The following is a 19,839-nucleotide window of genomic DNA, read 5'->3' as shown; positions in this document are numbered from 1 at the left end:
GATTGCGATAATGAACTAAGTGCTAATATTTGCTGCCGCCTAATTTGTGTGTGCCTGGAGGTGGGGGATCCTTTTGAAGCTTAATAACTTAATCTTTAATACATCTAACCCGAGCCTCAATCTGGAAGGGATACTAAGATAATGGGATTCCATCCTGCACTGGCAGCTGCAGGACAGAGGAATTAAGCTACAACAGAGAACACTAATTTTTACAATGCCTTCCAAAGCATTTCCAGCTGTTAAGCAGGAGCTTCCTTCGTTTCATAAGTTGGCATAAACGTCTCCTTGCCGTTCCCAGCTCAGAGAACTGGGGCAGCTGTGCCCAACGCAGGGCTGCTGTGCAAATTCCTTCTCGGCCCGTAACATTCAGGCACATGTTGGAGCCTCACATGATGCTGCTGCTCCGCGCCTACTCGTCTCGATCATCTCAGAGTGCAGGACATGGAATAAGGGGCTCAAGTGACAGGAAGCCAGATTCCAGCTGGACAGCAGGAAAAACTTCCTGTCTGTTAGAGCAGTACAACAATGGAACCAGTTACCTAAGGATGTTGTGGGCTCTCCCACACTAGAGGCCTTCAAGAGGCAGCTGGACAATCCTGTCAGGGCTGCTTTAGGGTGGATTCCTGCACTGAGTAGGGGGTTGGACTCGATGGCCTTATAGGCCCCTTCCAGCTCTACAATTCTATGATTCTACTCCACATAGCTGGCTGGAGCAACTATACAGGACATGCCTAAAAGTTATGCCAGCGTATCAAGAACATCCACAAACGTTACTGGCCCGCAACAGCTTCTTACTAGCCCGCCTGCCTACACATAACACATTGCTAGCCATTTCTAGCTTGAGAGGAACATCTCTTTAGCACTACCTTGCCTGGTCACGAAGGCGAGACTTTTGGTTGCCCCAGGAAAGAACGTGAGCCGGTCCCTGCCGTTTTCAGAACCGGTCCCTTTTTGAGCGCAGAATTTAAGTACTACGGTCCTCTCTTACTGAGCTGTTGTGTAAGCGAAGGAGAGGGCATACTCCTCTCTCGCAGAATTTTTAACATCAGGCTGCTTCGGAAGATGCCAGAGGCCCACAACACTCCTTAGATTTCAGACTTGCCCACCTCCTATGGTCACCACTCAACGCTTTATTTAAAGCTTATTGGAGTCACACAACTTTAGTACTCCCAGATCATCCCCATCACAATAGTCTCCCCACCCACACCCCTCATCCTGCGCCTCCACAGCTGGAATTTCTAGAAAAACACAGGACTGGGATAGCGTTTCCCCGTGACTTGACACAGCCACGTCAGAGAAATTCACATCAAGGATGCAATCAAGCATCTGGCCTCCGAAACTCACGTTGCGGGCATCCGTCTAGCTAATTTGCTAGTTGCGCCATGACCTTCTGACTGCTGAGCTGACGTTTAACCCCGTGGCAATTCCAGGCATCACAGGATAGGCACGTGAGGCAAAGGGACTGGTGTTTTCGACACCCTCGCCATCTTGTGAAGTCCATTATTATTTTTTTAAATAGCTGGGACAGTCTGCTCAGCTATCAGGCTGCTTAGTCACCCTTTGGGTTCTTAGCGGCCCAGTTTGGTAAGCTGCAATCTTCTGTTGCGAGAGGATGGCAAGGCTGCCAGAAGTATGAGGGCCTCTCCGTGGCGCTCTGCATATTTAATTGGGAAGGGCTGATTCGTGCTCCAACTTAATAGAGGAGGCAGTACTAGGAAAGAGATTTCCCAGGTATGACCGGCTTCTGGGCCAGAATGCAAATCATTTTGTGAAATTTAGGCCAAGTTTCAACAAAGACCAGTTTCCCCCAATTTCCTGCCCTCCAAGATGTGTTGGACTACAATCCCCATTATCCCCAGCCAACACCTGGAGTGTGTCAGGTCGGGGATGACTGAGCTTGACACGCTTTGAAGGCATTTCTTCCAATTTCCTTTGATTTTGTTCGATTTCCGCCTGTTTTAAACTAGGCGCGATGGGTCACCAGAAAGAATGCCTGGTGACCTTGAGCCAATCATAGCCTCTCAGCCTGGCCTACCTCACAGGGCTGGTGTGAAGATAAAAGCAGGAGAAGGAAGGAGGTTGTGTGCTTCCTTCCGCGAAGGAAGAGCGGCAAAAAAAATAACACAGAGGTGATAAACTTCCTTCATAGTCTTGCTCCCCGTGGCTTGTTGCTGTTAAAAGAAAACACTACGTAACGGAGATGTTGGTGGCGGCTTGAAGAAACAGCGACGGAACCATGCAGCCATCACCCAAGTAGCCGGGCTGCCATCAGTAGGGCTGAGCAAACTGGAGTCACACCGATCACTTGGGAGAATCCAGGTGGCTGAGGGGTTGCAGCACGGAGGGAAATGCTTCCTCTGCTTGTCAAACCCTCTGCTGCTTGCCACATCTCCCCTTCTGCTGCTTACGCTGCCGCAGACCTACACCACTGCCCTACCAACTTGGCTGCCCTGTCCCAGGCATACAGCAGGCGATCAGAGAATCATAGAATAGTAGAGTTGGAAGGGGTCTCTAAGGCCATCGAGTCCAATGCAGGAATCCACCCTAAAGCATCCCTGACAGATGGCCATCCAGCTGCCTCTTGAAGGCCTCTACGGTGGGAGAGACCACCACCTCCCTAGGTCACTGGTTCCATTGTCGTACTCCTCTAACAGTCAGGAGGCTTTTCCTGATGTCCAGCCAGAATCTGGCTTCCTGTCACTTGAGCCCATTGTTCCATGTCCTGCACTCTGGGAGGATCGAGAGGAGATCCTGGCCTTTCTCTGAGTAACAACCTTTCAAGTCCTTGAAGAGTGCTATCAGGTCTCCCCTCAGCCTTCTCTTCTCCAGGCTAAGCATGCCCGGGTCTTTCAGTCTCTCCTCATAGGGCTTTGTTTCCAGACCTTTAATCATCCTTGTTGGTCTCCTCTGCACACTCTCCAGCTTGTCTGCATCCTTCTAGGTCGGTACATCTAGGGGTGAGCATATTACCCCAACATTAAAATCACTCCACTGGCTGCCGATTAGTTTCCCGGCAAAGTACAAAGGTCATTTTAAAGGTCATCTCCTTTTAAATGGTTTGGGTCCAGGTTACCTGTAGGATCGCCTTCTCCCATACAGTCCGCCCCGCACACTCAGGTGCTCTGGGGAGAACTAACTTCAGTCAGCCAAAACTAGGCTGACATCAGTTTCCCAGAGGACCTTTTCTTCTGTCACCCCTGGATTATGGAACGGCCTGACGGAGGAGATTTGTAATATTAACTCCCTCTGTGATTTTAAGGCAGCTTTGAAGACTAGCCTTTTCCGGCAGGCCTACCCAGATTGATGTAAAATCAAGAATTTTAAAGATGTGTTGATTCCTGCACTAATGTTGTTCCCTGCCTCGATCCAAAGGGAGAGGCGGGTAAGAAATAAATAAATAAATAAATAAATTATTATTATTATTATTATTATTATTATTATTATTATTATTATTATTATTATTATTATTGTGTGGTGCCCAGAACTAGATGGTGCCCAGAACACACCACAGGACTCAAGATGAGGCCTAACCAGTGCTAAATAAAGGGGAACCGGTACCTTGCGCGATTTGGAAGCTGTACTTCTATGAATGATCTATTATGATCTAGAACATAAAGCAGGCTTGTGGAGATCTGAGCAGGTCTCTAACACACTGGTTCCCACCGCACTCCGTCCACACTCTTACAAATCAAACACTACAACAACTATTGATAGAAGAGCTGGCCTTTTATATTTAAGAAGACAGTCTTTTTCTAAACACCAACTTGGAGACATAGCAGACCTCACACGGCCTCGCTCCTTCCTAATTTCTCTTGGTGATGGGATTTGAGAAAGGCTCACCTGCAGAAATTATCTAGCAGCCGGGCAAAGGAAGTTCCTACAGGGAAGTATGGAAGTCCCAAGAAATACAAAAGCGTGGCAATTCAAGAAATGCTATCAAACGTCTTCTACTCTCTTTTTCTAAAGAAACTCCAATGTTAGCGAGGCTCAAACGCTCTTCAGCTTGCAACTTGGACTGATTCAAGAGGAAAACGAACGGATGGATGTTATCTTCTAGTTAGCTGTTATTCTTCAGCCACGGAATCCTCTCTCACTCACACACCCACTGACCTTGCTAAAATGATCCACGCTTGATGGAGAGACACGTAACTCACTCCCAAACAGGGCTGAGTACCCTTTCGTGAGGCACCAATGCAGCCGGCTAGTTCGCTTTCTTTGCTGCATTCCACGTTCCTCTGCCTTAAACATATTACTTCGTTGCGGGCACAAAAGATGCGTTCCACAAAGCTGAAACGCTTGACGGTTGGTATTTCCATCTCGCACAAGGGGTGAAATCCAGAAGCCACCTGGTGATGAAACAGCTGGCGTGAGGTCACCGAGGAAGACACCAGTTTCGGACGGCCTGCACGAAGTGGCCTGCGCCGATTTTGACTCTCCCAAGCACCTGCACCACACCTGGCGACCTATTTCAAAAGCCTCAGGTGTGAAGGGGTTTTAGAACTGAGCAGGGGAAGCGCACAACAGCAGGGACGCATCCTGCAGCACGGCCTGGAATCTGTGGAGTCAGCGCTTTGGTTGGTTTTGCTTAGCACTTCCGTTTCAGAAACTGAGTCACAGCTTTCGTTTTGACCTCCTTTAGGGAACTGCTGAATTGCCTTTGCTGGTTATGACAGGAGACACTGGGCAGATATTTACGGCCAGGCTCTCGCTAAGATGGCTTGAGCCATGCACCACTTCCTCTCTAAAAAGGGACCTGTTATTAGCAAACAGGAAAGAGCCCTGGAATTGCCACCCTAAATCGCAGGAATGCTGATCTTTCTACGTTTGTAAGCAGCATACATGGGGTAGGTTTCTTTCTTTCTCCTCCCACCAACCCAACAAGAGAAAAGGCAGCTTTAGGAGCACCTTTTTGAGCTGAAAACCAGGGGGTGGACAGATTACTTTCCACACCTGCCCCCCCCCCCGCCGGCTGCTGCTGGGGGTCATAAAGAAAGAAATGGAGGAAGGAATCATAGAGCAAGGGTGTAATTTATAAACTGAGAAGATTTTGCCCAGGGGCTGTCACCCAATTAAATATATCTCCGCTGAGTAATCATTCACGGTTTCACTAATAAATTAAATCTGCATAATTCTATATGCAAGGAAAACGTTCTAAAAGCGGCCTGCCCTAAAACAGTGCCTTCTAGGTGCGTTGGACTACAATTCCCATTATGTCCAGCCAGCAGGGCAATGATGGGAATTGCAGTCCATACATCTGGAACTAGGTCAGGGAAAGGTCCGGACGGGAGAAAAGCTCCTGTCGTTTTTAGATGCATGGAACTTCTTGTATTAAAAATAACATTGGGGTGGGTGGGTGGGTGGAGAAACTTTGCAGAGCTGTTTTTCTTAACTGGTGCCATCAGGGATTGAACCTGGGGCCCTTGCGCGTGCAAAGTACCTGCTTCCCCCCACCCCACTGATTTTCGTGGGGCTGGCTCTTCCCAATCTAACTGATTAATTTCAAACAATTGTGTGTTCATTACGTTTATATTGTGTCGTCACAAACACCTTTGGCGGCGGGGTCTTCTTCCCAACCTCTGGAAAGCCCTCCCTCGTGCGGTTTGGGAGGCAGAAAATGTAACACCCTTCAAACGCCTCCTGAAAACGTATCTTTTTAGACAAGCTTTCCCTGGACTATAACTTATTCTGGTTTTATATGACGTTTTTTTAAAAATAAATAAATAAAAGTTTTACATCTTGATTTTTGTATATTATGTTTTTAACTGTAAACTGCCCAGAGAGCCTCAGCTGTTGGGCAGTATAAATATGTAATAAATAAAAGTATCCTCCTCTTAAGGTGGTGAGGGTCCTTCCAGTTTTTATCCACACAACCGCCCCATAAGGTCACCGAAAGGTAGCGACGGCCCCAAGATCACCCAGCGAGCTTCATGTACGGGCATTTGAACCCGGGTCCACCCATTCTAACCTCTACACCACAGTGGCTCTCTCGCTCTCTCCCCCAGACTTGTCTGTGCAATGCCACCATGTTACCTAATTGCTAACTTGCTTCCAGAAACGAGAACTTAATTCATGTCATCACCTTGGGCAGCCGGCACTTCTAGTTACACCCAAATATTTCTGCATTACTGTCAGCCGGGAGCCTGAGAGGATCACTAATTGGGCACGAAAGAAAACAAAAGCCGGTTATGCTTCAGCCTAGTGAAGATGTCACCATAAAGAAATACTGGCTCAGTTCAGACAACACTTTTCTCTACGCGGTGTGAAACCTCCACTCAATGGTTGAGTTCCTAGGGGCTACTCCCCGCACAATATGTTCTACCTACGCCATTGTGTGACCGTGGGCTCCCACGGAGTTGCGTAAAATCCATCGCGACGTTGGATTGACAGTTCCTCGACCCTCCCAATGGTATCCCATCAGCCACTGCTGCAAAAAACCAATCCCGGCGGCTTTCCTAGAGCAGCACTCCGTCCTTTCGCCACTCTTGCCAGGGAACTCCGTAGCCAGTGGGGAAAAGCCAACTCAACGCAATGGAAAACTCCACGCAGCCCGCCACGCAACACAACGGTTGTTCAGGAACTCTCCTCTGCACAGCATGGATATTCCGCCTGGAGTGTTTCCCCAAAAAAACTCCACCGTTGTGTGGAGTTTTCCCGCCAGACCACACATTTCTCAGCAGTGGTGTAAAAGCTCCACCATGGAGTTCTAAAACCACTGTTGAGAAACGTGTTGTCTGAACCGAGCCTATATCTAATCCAGTAGCCCAATGAGGCACCGACAGTTGTACAACCACCAAGTATATAGACTCAGAGCCTACCCAGGCTGCTTGGGTTAAAAAACACACACGCAGAAGAGTCAAAAACTCCATGCAACATTAATGACTGGTGTAGATAAGGACCCTGGTTGGCTGTGGCGAGTAAGAATCACTTCCAGGGGACCGGGGGGGGGGGGGGGAGAGAAGGCTTGTGGTATCTCTCCTTTCATGCCATCCATCTGCCACAAACCTCTCCATGAGGCAGGAAGCTCTGTGAACTTAGTTGAAACTCTGGGTCGCCAAGTCAATCCCAAAGAACAGGAGCCCTGAAGCCACTGTTCCTAATTTTCTTGAATGCAAAAGGTACTGATTCAGGAAAAGGCCCGGAGCTTGCAAGGTCAAAGCATAGTTAGTGGAATTTAATCCCTTTGAAAACCAGAGGCTGCTTATAGATACTGTAAGAGATAAAAAGGAGTTAAAAAGTGGAGTTTTCTGATTAGCTCCACACAGTCTAGTGATGGACTATGCAAGCTTCCGAGTTCCTTGAAAGTATTTTATGATATGAAGAGTTCTGTGAAACTCAGAAGACTATATCGTTCGCCAACTTCAGCTGGCCCACTAAAATCTCATTTTCACATGTGGAAGCTAAAACAAATGGGCTAATCAAGCTTAAAATCTCTTTCTCAATCATCATAAGACAGTTGGCCTATTTCTTTAGTAATCTGACAATACAGGTGTGTCATCTACTACTCCATCAACTAACGTTAGAAAATTTAAACTTTGGGTTTTGCTGGTTCATAGTTGTAAACCCAACATTTTAAGATGTTTCTTCAGCTGTTCAGCCAAGGGCATCTCTCCACAACGCTTTCCCCCTCAAACTTCTACACTTTTTGGATACTGTGGTTTTTAGCTTCCACGTAATTCTATGTTGTACCTTGTGGTTTTAATTTTGTGAAGCGCCTAGAGAGCTTCGACGATAGAGCAGAATAGAAACGAAAGGAAGAAACGAATACATTTTTTGCGCGGCCTAACCTCTCAGACTTCAAAGGGTTTGGGGCGTTACAGCGATGTGTTACTTTAATCCCTTCCAGATGTTTCTGCTTACAGTTCCAAGGATTCCTGGCCACTGGCCATGCTAGCTGGGGCTGATGGGAGTCGGAAGCCCCGAACCTCTGAAAAGCACCAGGCTTGGGAGGACCACTTTGCTTTCAGCTGCTGCTTTCCTTAACAATCATACAGCTGTGCACCCAAAGCAACCTCTGGCCACACGAACCCTACAGGCGCTTTAATCTAAGTTTAAAACTTCCTGCTTCTTTGTCCTGAAAGGAAGGAGGTATAACTAACTCACTATCAGCCTTGTCAAAGCAATACTGGTTCCCTGCCCCACCCTGTATTGTTCTCAGTATCTCAAGATAAAGTGGAGGAAAGTCTGTGTGACCTGAAAGTTTGCTTTAAAAGGAAAAAAAAAAAAAGAAGGAAGTTTTACAAGTCATTCACTTTCACAAGTCATTCATTACGCTGGACGTTACCAGAGCATGTCACAAGGGACCTCCCATAGATGTCCGGAGCCAAAGTACATTTCTTAGAATTATCACACGGTAAAGCTCTTCCTGGATTGTACCATTTCAGACCGTAGGTGGAGAAATGCACGGTCGTGTCCTTGATAACGGAATACCTCTGCATGTGGAAAGCTAATGCGAGAAGGGTTCTAGCTAAGCATTTCTCCTGAAATGCATGTTTTCTAAATAAGCAGGCACACACACACACACCTGCATCCTGAAGTGATACGTTCCCAGGCAGGATGGATCATGTAGTCATTCTCAACAGGTAGTTTGGTTTCAAAACGCAGGTGGGAAAGTTGATTTGTATTCTCACTCCCGCCCGCATCAAGGGGTGTGCCCAGCAATGCCAAGGATAGAGGACGGCACTGTCGGAGCCCCCTCCACCCGCTGTCCATAAAGCAAATTTGTTCTGTAGTGACACTACGTCATGCCTTATCTTTAGTTTTCTAGGGCGTAGGGCTTTGAGGTTGGCTGCTCCAGGTGCCACCAACTGGGCACGACAATTACTCCTGCCTCAAGCCTGCTGTAGAGCCAGGGTGGGCTGCAAGCAAGGAGTGTTCAGGCACCCAATTTTCCCCTTTGGAAGCCTTTCTGCTCCTTTTTCCCCAGGGAAGGACAGGACACCAGCAGGTTGCCAGAGGCGAAGTCTTAGTGGGACAGAAAAGGCATGCAAGCCGTTTGCTGCCCGTCGTTGGTTAGATATATTTGCGCCTCTAGTCCCAACAATTCAGGACCAATACTAGAACATGAGGCGTGCAGCTTACCTGTGCACCAGGTTCAATCCTGGCCACTGAGAAGCAGATCAGGTACACAGATCTTCGTGGTGTTTAGCAAGCCTCCGGAGATTGGTGCAGGAAAGCCAAGGGGCCATGGTTTGACCACAGTTAAGAGGTATTTTGCATTTATGCAGGGATTGTGCTGGTTAAGAACCCTAGTTAATGTCCATGACACTGTAATCCTGAAATCCGTACTCAAGGGAGGAGAAGCATGCAATCTTGCAGCCTCCTTCCTTAGCTGTGAAAATACATTATGCTGTGTTATGACTGAACTGGACCCAGGGGTTGGAGCCCTGTGACCGAGGAGCAACTACCAAGCCTGGGATGCTCCTCTACACACACACACACACACACACGAAATAGCCAGTTTCAATCCATGGTTTGTAGGAAAGACTCCTGCACAAGTATACAATGCATTCATCAAACAGTTAACGTGTCATGTCGGATGTCAATTTTTCACAGAAGTCATACACACCTTAAACATAGATGCTTTACGAATTGAAAACAAAGCTCATCAGAAGTCTCTCTCTCTCTCTCACACACACACACACACAGAGGAAGTGTGCATTATGCAATCCACAATTTATGAGCTCAATTCGGAAAATGCCAGCAGGCATGTTTTAGTATTTCTTTAATCTGTACTTATACTCTATGCTCTAACCTATACTCTATATTCTTTTGGCTAAACAGCGGAACGCTGGGGCACTCAAGAGTCCACTCCTGAAATCAGGTGTTTTGAGGGCAATCATCTTTACACCCCCTTCCCATTACGAGATGTGCTCAACGACCAACTTCAGATGTATTTCTCACATTTGCATCCTGTCCTTTGTCCAAAGAGTCCAGAGTGCTTTATACTCCCCCCTCCGCCGCCAGTGCTATTTTACCTTGAGAGCAACCCAGTGAGACAGGTTAGGTGAAAAGACAGCCTCAAAACTACCCAGTGAGTTTTTCATGGCTGAGTGGGAATTTCAACCTACACGCCTACAAGTCTAAGTCATTTGTGGCACGTCAGCTTGGAAAGAAGAATGGGAGAGAAACGCAACAACTCTCTTTCAGTTTACAAGCATTTCCTTACTTGGTTACCTTCAGACAGGTGAGCAGGTAGGTAGATCCTTAAAAGCCTGCACTACACCACCCCAACTGTCTCAAGAAAGCATGAGGAAGGATGAAAAGAGCTGTGTAAAAACCTGACTCAAAGCTCACTCTTAAAAGGTTTCCTATCAGAGAGAGACGCCAAACACAGCAGATGAAAAGGCCTGAAAGTTAATGCAATGGATGCATCCACAATGGGTCCCAAAAAGATCAAGCAACAGATAGAGAGCACCCTGAACCCGTCAACATGAATATTTCAGCAACGCCGCCTGCAATGTTCCCTGGAAGCGCTCAGCACTCTCTCTTAAATATCCCCTAGAAAGATGCAGGCCTTTTTGCTTTAACGGCACTTGTTCTATTTTAACTGGAGAAGCGATCAGAATACATCTCAAGTTACACGGGATGCTTTACGTAACGCAGAACCCTTCCCCACAAATTTTTCTCGGCGTCGTTTTAACAGCTTAATGGTGAATTTGAAAACATTTGACTTTGCTTCTATTTCTTCTGGTAATCTATTACCTTGATAGCGCAAAAGTTATGCAATTGCAAATCCTTAATTTAGGAGGCTGTTAGTACTCAGGGCAGGGTCAAGATTTTGAAGTTCAACCATGAGCTCAAGTCATGCATCCTAAAATGAGGAACGTTTCCAAAGAGAGAGAGAGGAGGGGAAGGATTCCCAACATGAATACAACTTCCCCGGTTTTTAAGCTTGCAAAGCTAGGAAAGCTTAGAGACTTCTACCTAACGCAGAAGCAATTCTAAAGCATTTCCTTGTTTCACGGCTGTTTATTGTCTTGCTCCATTGTATATCATTCATTCAAACGCGGCTGATCTTGGCCATGGTAGCATATGCTCCTCCTCGGCTCAAGGAAGCTGCAGCAAAAGCAACGGCTAAGAGAAAAACCAAGTTGTTCAAGGACATTCACGTGTGTCCTCCTGCACCATGAGGAAGAGGCTTAGCTATAAAAGCTGGAGAGGAAGGGGCACGCTCCTTCAGAGCGCACCTCAAACATGCTGCCTTTTCACACATACATACCCCACACACGTTTGGGCAGGCCTGGCTGGTATTTCTTTGCTAAGTATAACATCCCATGCCGTGGATCCTAATTACACGCGTCCCCCCACATCTCCCCCATTTCCCCAGCTTTTGCATCCCCCATGCCAGGGTTCTTTGGGAAACACTCCCCTGATTCAACCATGGTGTCCAACCCCTTTCTCTCGTATTCCCAGTCAAGGCTCCAACCAACCTTATCCCAAAACCTGTTCTGAAATCCTTTTATTGCCTTTTCATTCCCCACATCCCTGATTTCCTGCACCCTCAAATCCCTCACCTTCCTTCCTCAGTCCTTTTCACAGCCCGCTCTGACCCCCTCCTGCCCCAAATCCTCTCATTCGTCCCCCCAATTCATATACTCACAGAACCTCCCTCATTTCCACCTGACTCCATTAATGTCCCACCGCATTTTATATTAGAATGTAAGCCTATGCGGCAGGGTCTTGCTATTTACTGTTTTACTCTGTACAGCACCATGTACATTGATGGTGCTATATAAATAAATAAATAAATAATAATAATAATACCACCCCCCACTCAGGAAGGCTTCCTCTCTTTCCCACCCACCTTCACCCACAAAAGCAAACCTTCCCCCAATTTATTATTATGACCCCCATACTCAGGAAGGCAGATCCCCTCCTCTCAGAGGCAGACCCCCTCCTCAATTCACCCCCTCCATGCCCAGAAGCCCCCCCTCAAACTCAGGCAGGGGGACCCCTCCCACACAGACCCCATCCCCTTTATTATACCCCCTTGTTTGGGGGGGGGGCTTCTGAGTGCGAATGGAGGAGGAGGGCTTTGACCCTTGCCTTCCTGAGTTTGGCAGCTTCTGAGGGTCAAAGGGGACCCCCGCTTTCACCCCTTCGTGCCCAGAAGCACCCCACCCCCCAAAACCCTCAGGGAGGCACCTTCTCGTCCACCTTCTTCGTGGTGCCCCCCCCCACAACTCAGGAACACAAGGGAGGGGAGGGGTGTGCATGAGGGGAGGGGGGAGTCTGCTTTCGTGAGTTTGGGGTGGGGGTGCCAAGGATGAAAGAGGCAGGGGGCGCCTGTGTTTGGGGTGGGGGGTAATCAAGGGGGTGGGGGGTCTGCCTTCCTGAGTTCAGGAGTGGGGGTGAAAGGGGTGCAGGGGGCACAATCAAAGGGGAGGGGGTCCCTCTGCCTGAGTCTGGGGGCCTGAGAGGACAAGGGGTGAGGGGGCTGTCTTCCTGAGGGGGGGGCGCAATCAAAGGGGCGGGGCTGTGTCTGAGGGGAGGGGTCTGCCTGCCGGAGTTTGGGGGCTTCTGAGGGTCAAAGGAGCAGGGGACTCCCCCCCCCCCAAAAAACAAACCTGAGGAAAGCTGCCCCCTTCCTCTGACACACACAACCCCTTTCCCCCAGCGCAGGCGGGCAGGCGGGCGGGCAGGCAGGCAGGCAGGCGGCCCCCTCGTCCCCGGGGCATTTCCCCTCACGCCCCACTTGCCCCTCCGGGTACCTTTCCGCCTGAAGAAGGACATGGCGGCGCGGCCTGGGGCGGCGGGCCGGTCCGCGGCGGGCCCGTCCCCGTCCCTCAGGGCTGCTGAGGCGGCAGCAGCAGCAGCAGCGCCTTGGTGCCGCTCGGCCCGCCGCCTCCCGCTCCCCACACGAAGAAGGAGGAGGCGGCAGCCGCCATGTTGTCAACAACCGCCGCCGCTGAGGCGCAGGCCCCGTCTTCCGGGCGGCGAACGGCTGAGGCCAGGAAAGGGCCCGCGTAGCATCTCGGGAAGGTAAATACGAGGGAGGGAGGGAGGGAGGAAAGAAGAAAAAGGGGGGGGGAATAGATAGATATATACCGGTAACCGGCCGGCCTCTTGCCCTCAAGCAACATGGCCGCCCTGGAGGCAGCCCAATCCAAAGTGGCCCCTGCCGTTAAGGCGGCCATCTTGGACGAGGGCACACTGCGCCCAGGGAGTGCGGCCATCTTGGAAGAGGGCGAGCCTCCCGGCGACAGGCGCAACCTCGGCGGCCATCTTTGGTAAGGGAAAAGGATTGGCCTTTGGACCGGGGAGAACCGCGCCTGACCGAGAGTGTTCCCAGTTCGGACATTTTGGATAAGGGCAAAAGCAAAAAAAACCCCCAAAGATTTATTGATCGCTCTCTCTCTAGACTGATGCTGTTGCCCTTCATGATGATTGGCCACAGCGATGACTCTAAGGTCGTCATCCTCAGCCTGGCGCCCTCCAGATGTGCCAGACCAGAACTCCCATCAGCCCCGGCAAACCTAGCTGAGACTGATTGGGTTGTAATTTGACACATCTGGAGGGCTCCAGGTTGGGGAATGGTGACTCTAAAGCAGGGGTGGGCAACTTGGTGGCCTGCCAGATGTTTTGGACTACAACTCCCATCAACCCCAGCCAACACAGCCCATGCTGAGGGTTGATGGAACTTGTAGTCCAAGACATCTAGAGAGCTGCAGTTTGACCACCGCTTTTCTGAGGGGTAGCGCATACTCCCCACCACACACACAAAATTATTATTATTATTATTTATTTATTTATTTATTTAGCACCAACAATGTACAAAAAAATACTTCCCACTTGACCCTGCTTTTCGTCACAGTATATTAAAGTCCTCCAATATAGCACGGATTCCATCCTCACCCTCCTAATTGCAGTACAAGGTTCATTTGCTTTCTGAAAATAGTTTTTTTGCGAGGGATAAATAGTTTTTTTGCGAGAGAGGGAGCCATATCATTAAGTGGACAGAGGATTGCAGGATAAATAAATAATCCTTCTCGAGTTATTAGGGACAGACCCAATTTCTCCCTCTGCCGCTGCAGAATTAAGGTGTAATCCTATGCATGTTTCAACACAAAAAGTCCTAATCCTATGCATGTTTCAACACAAAAAGTCCTAATCCTATGCATGTTTCAACACAAAAAGTCCTAATCCTATGCATGTTTCAACACAAAAAGTCCTAATCCTATGCATGTTTCAACACAAAAAGTCCTAATCCTATGCATGTTTCAACACAAAAAGTCCTAATCCTATGCATGTTTTGACACAAAAGTCCTACAATCCTATGCATGTTTTGGCACAAAAAGTCCTACAACACCCAGCATGGGGGCTCTGTGCCCACAGATGCCTCACCAGTCACCCTGCCCCTCTTAATTTTTTTTCTTTGTGTGTTTTTTTTTAAAACTGGCTTGCTGCAAAGTGAAGTGCCATCTTTATTTAGCTTCAGGATTGCCATTCTGTTTTCGGTGCAAACGGAGAACTATTTTTAAATGATGCCCGGAATGGCTCTGCCCATAGAAATCAATGGAGAATTCCAACATTTTAATATAACTGGGATTGGGCATAAGGATGGCCCTGGTGGGCACAAAATGCCGACTGAACGTTGTTGCGGGGATGGGTGGGAAATTGTGGCGGGGGGGGTTGAAGGTGGAATGGAAAAGAGAGGCTGGAACCCTGAGCAGATGCCCTTGACGCTGCAACATTTTGTTGAAGGGTCCCACATGCCTAAATCTACTAGTAAAATTGTTAGTTACAGTAGTCTCCAACCCAGTATCCTCTAGACCTTTTGGATTTCAACTCCCATCAGCCCAGACCAGCACAGGAATGCTGGGAGTTATAGTCCCAAAGTCTGGGAAAGTTGTAGTCCAAAACCAGGTTGAGGGAGCCTATGTTTATACTAGTGTCAGAGAAGGATCAGGATTACCTGTCTTGTTTGGGAAAACTGAACTTCAAATCCCCAAACAAGACAGGTAATCCTGTGCCAATTTTAATCTCACAGGCTTGTTGCAAGGGAGGGAGCCATGTTTGCTGCCCTGAGCTCCAAGAAGCCTAGGATATAACTATAACAATAACAACAACAACCTATTGTCATATAGATATTGTCACCTTCAAAAACACCACCTTTTTGGGACTGACTTCTTTTTTCAGCATCCCAAACGGTTCTCCTGAAAAGCACAAGAGGGCGCTACATTACAAGCCTTCAAACCTCCAATTCTAATTGCCTTCAAATTTACCTTTTCACAACCCAAATGAAGCTTCTAATGCCCAGCTATAACTTAAAGACACCCTATTAATCCGATTTACTCATAAAAAACTCCAGCGGAGTTCAGTAAGGCCTTTCTTCCAAGCTATAGTGCCTAACATTTTTCTGTCTGCTTGTCTTTCTCTCTCTCTCCAATTCTTTTCTTGTTCTGCTCCTGGTCTCCTTAAGAGCAGCCTGGCGCACAGTTTGTTAGGCTTTCTATTTATTTATTTAGGGCACAATCCGATCCATGTTTTGACAGAAAAAAAGTCCCGCAACTCCCAGCATTAACCAAGCAGCATGAAGAATGAGTTGTAAGACCTTTTCCTGTCTAAACATGCATAGGATTGCACTCCGCAAGTATTTTTATTCTGTTCTTCAGACAAAAATGGCTCCAGAAGAGGCTTAAGTGGAATCATTAATAATAATAATAATAATAATAATAATAATAATTTCTAACCCGCCTCTCCATCCTGATTGAGGTGGGGAATAACAACAAGAATAAAATATTAATCAAAACACAATATACATTGTTAAAACTTCCTAAAAACATACTAAAACATACTAAAAGCATCCTAAAATTCCACTGGGTAGGCCTGCTGGAAGAGATCAATCTTTATAGCTTTCTTAAATGCTAAAAGACTGTAAAGTAGACGAATCTCCTCCGGCAGGCCATTCCACAGTTTGGGAGCAGCAGAAGAGAAGGTCCTCTGGGTAATACCCCTCAGCCTAGTTTTGGCTGGCTGAAGGAAGTTCTTCCCAGAGGACCTGAGTGTGCGGGGCGGATTGTACAGGAGAAGGCGATCCTGCAGGTAGCCTGGACCCAAACCAGGGCCGGATCTACACTACTGCTTTAAAGCACTTTATAACAGTTATAAAGTGCTTTAACTGCTTTAAAGCGCTATAAAACTGTTATAAAGCGCTTTAGTGTAGATCTGGCCCAGGTAGGGCTTTAAAGGTGATCAACACTTTATACTTCGCCAGGAATCTAATCAGCAGCCAGTGAAGAGATTTTAAAACTGCTGTAATGTGGTCACCCTGAGCTGTACCGGTGACCAGCCTGGCTGCCGTATTTTGAATAGAAGTTTCTGGACTAGGCACACAGGTAGCCCTATGTAGAGCGCATTGCAGAAGTCAAGCCTCGAGGTTACCAGTGCGTGCACTACTGTCTTTAGGTCTTCCGAGTCCAGGAAGGGGCGCAGCTGGCGTATCAGCTGAATCAGTCCCCTGCCCCTCAGGCAGGACACACAAGGAAAAAAAGATGAGGAGGAAAGAAATGAAGTCCTCTTTCAGCAGGGCTGGTGGACCTGTGGCACTCTAGTGTTGCTGGGATCCAACTCCCATCATCCCTGAAAATTGGCTATGCTGATTGGGGGCTGATGGAAAATGGAGTCCAAAAACTGGGACTCAGGAAATATAAGAAATCTAGTCCTTGCTGGACCACGAAACTCACCAGGGTGAGGGGCTTTGGGCCAGTCAATTGACTCTCAGCTGGACCTACCTCACAGGGTGGTCGTGAGGATAAAATGGAGAGGAGGAGCATGTAAGCTGCCTTGGAAGAGGAAAAAAGACGGGATAGAAATGTCATCACCATCAGTGTTTTATTGGAAAATAATCCTCGGCTGTCCGATTTCATGCTATCATTTCATTAATGAATACATGTCTGTTTTACGTTTTATGGTTTAAAATGTTGTTTATCGAATTTTAATGTTTAAACTGCCCAGACAGCTTCGGCTATGGGGCAGCATAGAAATGTAAATAATAATAATAATGATAATAATAATAATAATAAATCCAACTCTTTAAATAAAAACATCCAGGGTACCTCTTGACACTTCTCCAAAAGCAACCTTCTGTTTCTTTTCTTTTTTGGAAGAGCGGCGTGCTTCCAATTTTAATCCAGAAAATAACAATTAAAAAAAGAAAGTGCGACCAGCTCTTCCGAATTCGGATCAACGCCAATTGCGCACAGCCGGGCAGGGACGCGCCGGGTGGGGTCGGTTAGCTGGCGGTGTGTTTTCTCCCCGCCCGGCCTCCCCCCGGCTCGCTGCACGTGATGGGGAGGCCAGATCCAGGGAGACGCCCACCGGGGGGAAGAAGGCGAAGACGAGAACGCTCCGCGGCAGCCGGCGGAGAAGCGGGCAGGGCGCACCTGCCGGCGAACAAAAGCGCAAAGGCTCCCCAAAGCTCTCCAAGGGCGCGCCGGAGCTCTCCAAGGCGCGTGCGGCGAGGGCGGAAAAAGAGACGCCCGCAGCGCCTCTTCTTCGTCGCCACGTGGGCGGCCGGCTCGCCCGGACTCATGGCCCCCCAGGGCTGCCGGCTGGCCTCTCTCCCGCAGCCCAGGCGGAGGTGAGCCAGAAGGGGCGGAGGGGGACTTTCCCATGCCGGCGCGCCAGAAAAGGGCGAAGAAAGGCGGCGGTGGCGGCCGCGTGGATGCGGCGCTCTCGGAGCGCGCGGCGGCGGCGGGCTCGCTCGGCCACCGCCAGCCGCCTGCCGCCTCCGCCGCGCTCCCCAGGATGTTCAGCTGCGTGGGCTGCTTCTGGGTCCTGTTGTCCTCCTGCCTGGTGGCCGTCTGCAGCTTCAGCTTCCTCTCGCCCGCTTGGATCGTCCGAGAACGCGGCGGCGCCCGGCGCTTGGTGGTGGCCGCTGCGGCTGCCGCCCTGGAAGGCGGCGAGGGCGGCGGCGGCGAGGTGAGCTTCGGCTTGCTCTGGCACTGCTCCGAGGCCGTGCGCCACCTGTACGATTGCTACGCCTTCGGCGGCCTGGGGCGCTTCAGCGAGATCCCCTCCGGGTCCTGGCAGGTGAGAGCGCACCGGGCGGGACCCTTCCCTTTCGGGTAGCGGCAGCGCGAGCAGCCGCTTCGGGGATTTAGGGTTGACTTCGGGCGCAATCCTAGGCAAAGTTCGACAGGAGAAGGTCCTACAATCCTCTGCATGTTCGGACCAGAAAGGGACCTACAAACTTACGCATGTTTAGACAGGGAAAAGTCCTATCGCCCTGTGACAGAAAAGGGTCCTACAGCCCAGTGCATGTTTAGACTGAAAAAGTCCTTGAGCTGTTTGCATGTTTAGACTGAAAAAGGTCCTACAGTCCTATGCATGTTTAGACTGAAAAAGGTCCTACAGGCCTATGCATGTTTAGACTGAAAAAGGTCCTACAGTCCTATGCATGTTTTAGCAAACTTGCTGGGGAATGCTGGGAGTTGTAGGACTTTTCTTCTGTCTAAACATGCATAGGATTGCGCCCTTAATCTGTTATTTTTTCTAACCCGCCTTTCCTCCAAGAAGGAGCCCAGGGCATCTTATGCAGTCTTCCTCCTCTGCATTTTCCTCCTCACAACGACCCTGTGAGGTAGGCAAGGCTGAGACTCAGGGACTGGCCCAAAGTCGCCCATGGTGAGCTTCATGGCCCAGTGGGTGGGGGGTAGAACCCTGGTCTCCTCTGTCCAGCACTCTATGCCACACAGGCATATTTGAAGAACGAGATAAATTCTCTTACTGTTGAATTTGCTGGGATTTCTTTTCAAGTTTCTATAAGGGTTTTATCTTTTGGTTGGGCCCAAGGCAAAAGGGGGGCAGTTTCCCCAAATAACCCAAATAATAGCCTATTGTAGATTAAAACTCTGTGCCCCAGCTTCTTAGCCTTAGGAGAGGCATTTTCAACCATTTTGGATTGTTAGGGGCAGAAATGTGGAAAAACCAGGAAACCGCTGACAGACCTGCCAGGAGAAAAGGGGCGGGGTGGGGGAAAGGGGGCAGAGCCACATGGGTGACCCCCCCAGATGGAATTCTGCAACCCCGTGAGGCTTAGCTAACTTGCAAAGCGCTCTCCCTTCTCCCTACTCCCTTCTCCAAAGTTCTTGTGAGCTCGAAAGCGTGTGTGATTGGAGGCTGGAAAGAGAGTTCGCCCATGCTGTGCACCATGTCCTCTTATGGTTCTCCCCACCCCCCCACCCCCGTTTTTCTCTGCTGCCGTTTTTTGTTTTTACTGCAATTGGCTGCTGCGTTGCACCCAATCCTGTTTTTCTATACCAATCCTATCCTATGTGATGGAGACGTGGTTGGATGGTCATTGAATGGGCGGGAGCTATTTTTTGGATGGGTGTGGGACCCTCCTATTGAACTAACGCTGTGGATTGGGGCGTGGTGGGAGATTGAGGGGTATAAGCATAAGCATACTTCACATCCTTCTAAAAAAAAAAAAAGCACGCCCAGTTTGTTGCTATGTATTCCCCTTAATTACAAACATCACAATGTTTGTAATTAAAGAGAATACATAGTAACAAAGTGGGGGTGTTTTTAGAAGGGTGTTGACGTCTGGGCGGAATTTTGGGTTATCATCGAAGGAGCAGCAGAACCAAATAAACAAAGTTCCCCCCCCCCCCAGGCCTTTGAACTTCAAACAGTGACTTGATAAAAGAATTAACATAGTTGAAACAGAAGTCCACCAGGTCTCTGTGGTTCCTGGAGTCTGAGACGTGAAGGTCTGTTGTATATTTGTTTTCTTACTTACCTACGATTCTGTATATTCAGGTGGGGAACCAAATGTCTCGAGTATGTGTATTGGGATGTATGAGGTGTGTGTTAGATTGTTTCTGAGGAGAAACA

The 19,839-nt window shown here is 48.8% G+C and overlaps 2 protein-coding genes across 2 annotated transcripts in view; one reads left to right on the top strand and one right to left on the bottom strand.

The window, feature by feature from the left end:
* Nucleotides 1–12,925, bottom strand: part of AKAP10 (A-kinase anchoring protein 10) — a 35,170-nt gene extending 22,245 nt beyond the window's left edge. Inside the window, exon 1 of the mRNA XM_063146524.1 lies at nucleotides 12,711–12,925. Coding sequence (XP_063002594.1) covers nucleotides 12,711–12,732 — 22 coding nt within the window. The 5' untranslated portion in view covers nucleotides 12,733–12,925. The remainder of the gene's footprint in view (nucleotides 1–12,710) is intronic.
* A 155-nt stretch (nucleotides 12,926–13,080) lies between these two features.
* The window catches only part of LHFPL7 (LHFPL tetraspan subfamily member 7), a 58,910-nt gene continuing 52,151 nt past the window's right edge, over nucleotides 13,081–19,839 (top strand). The window contains exons 1-2 of the mRNA XM_063146785.1: nucleotides 13,081–13,229; nucleotides 17,571–18,033. Of these exons, the coding sequence (XP_063002855.1) occupies nucleotides 13,081–13,229; nucleotides 17,571–18,033 (612 nt within the window). The remainder of the gene's footprint in view (nucleotides 13,230–17,570; nucleotides 18,034–19,839) is intronic.

The sequence above is a fragment of the Elgaria multicarinata genome, chromosome 22 (assembly GCF_023053635.1).
Source record: "Elgaria multicarinata webbii isolate HBS135686 ecotype San Diego chromosome 22, rElgMul1.1.pri, whole genome shotgun sequence".
Classification (NCBI taxonomy): Eukaryota; Metazoa; Chordata; class Lepidosauria; order Squamata; family Anguidae; genus Elgaria; species Elgaria multicarinata.
Note: the sequence above shows the minus strand (reverse complement) of the source record. Positions and strands in the feature narration are given on the sequence as shown.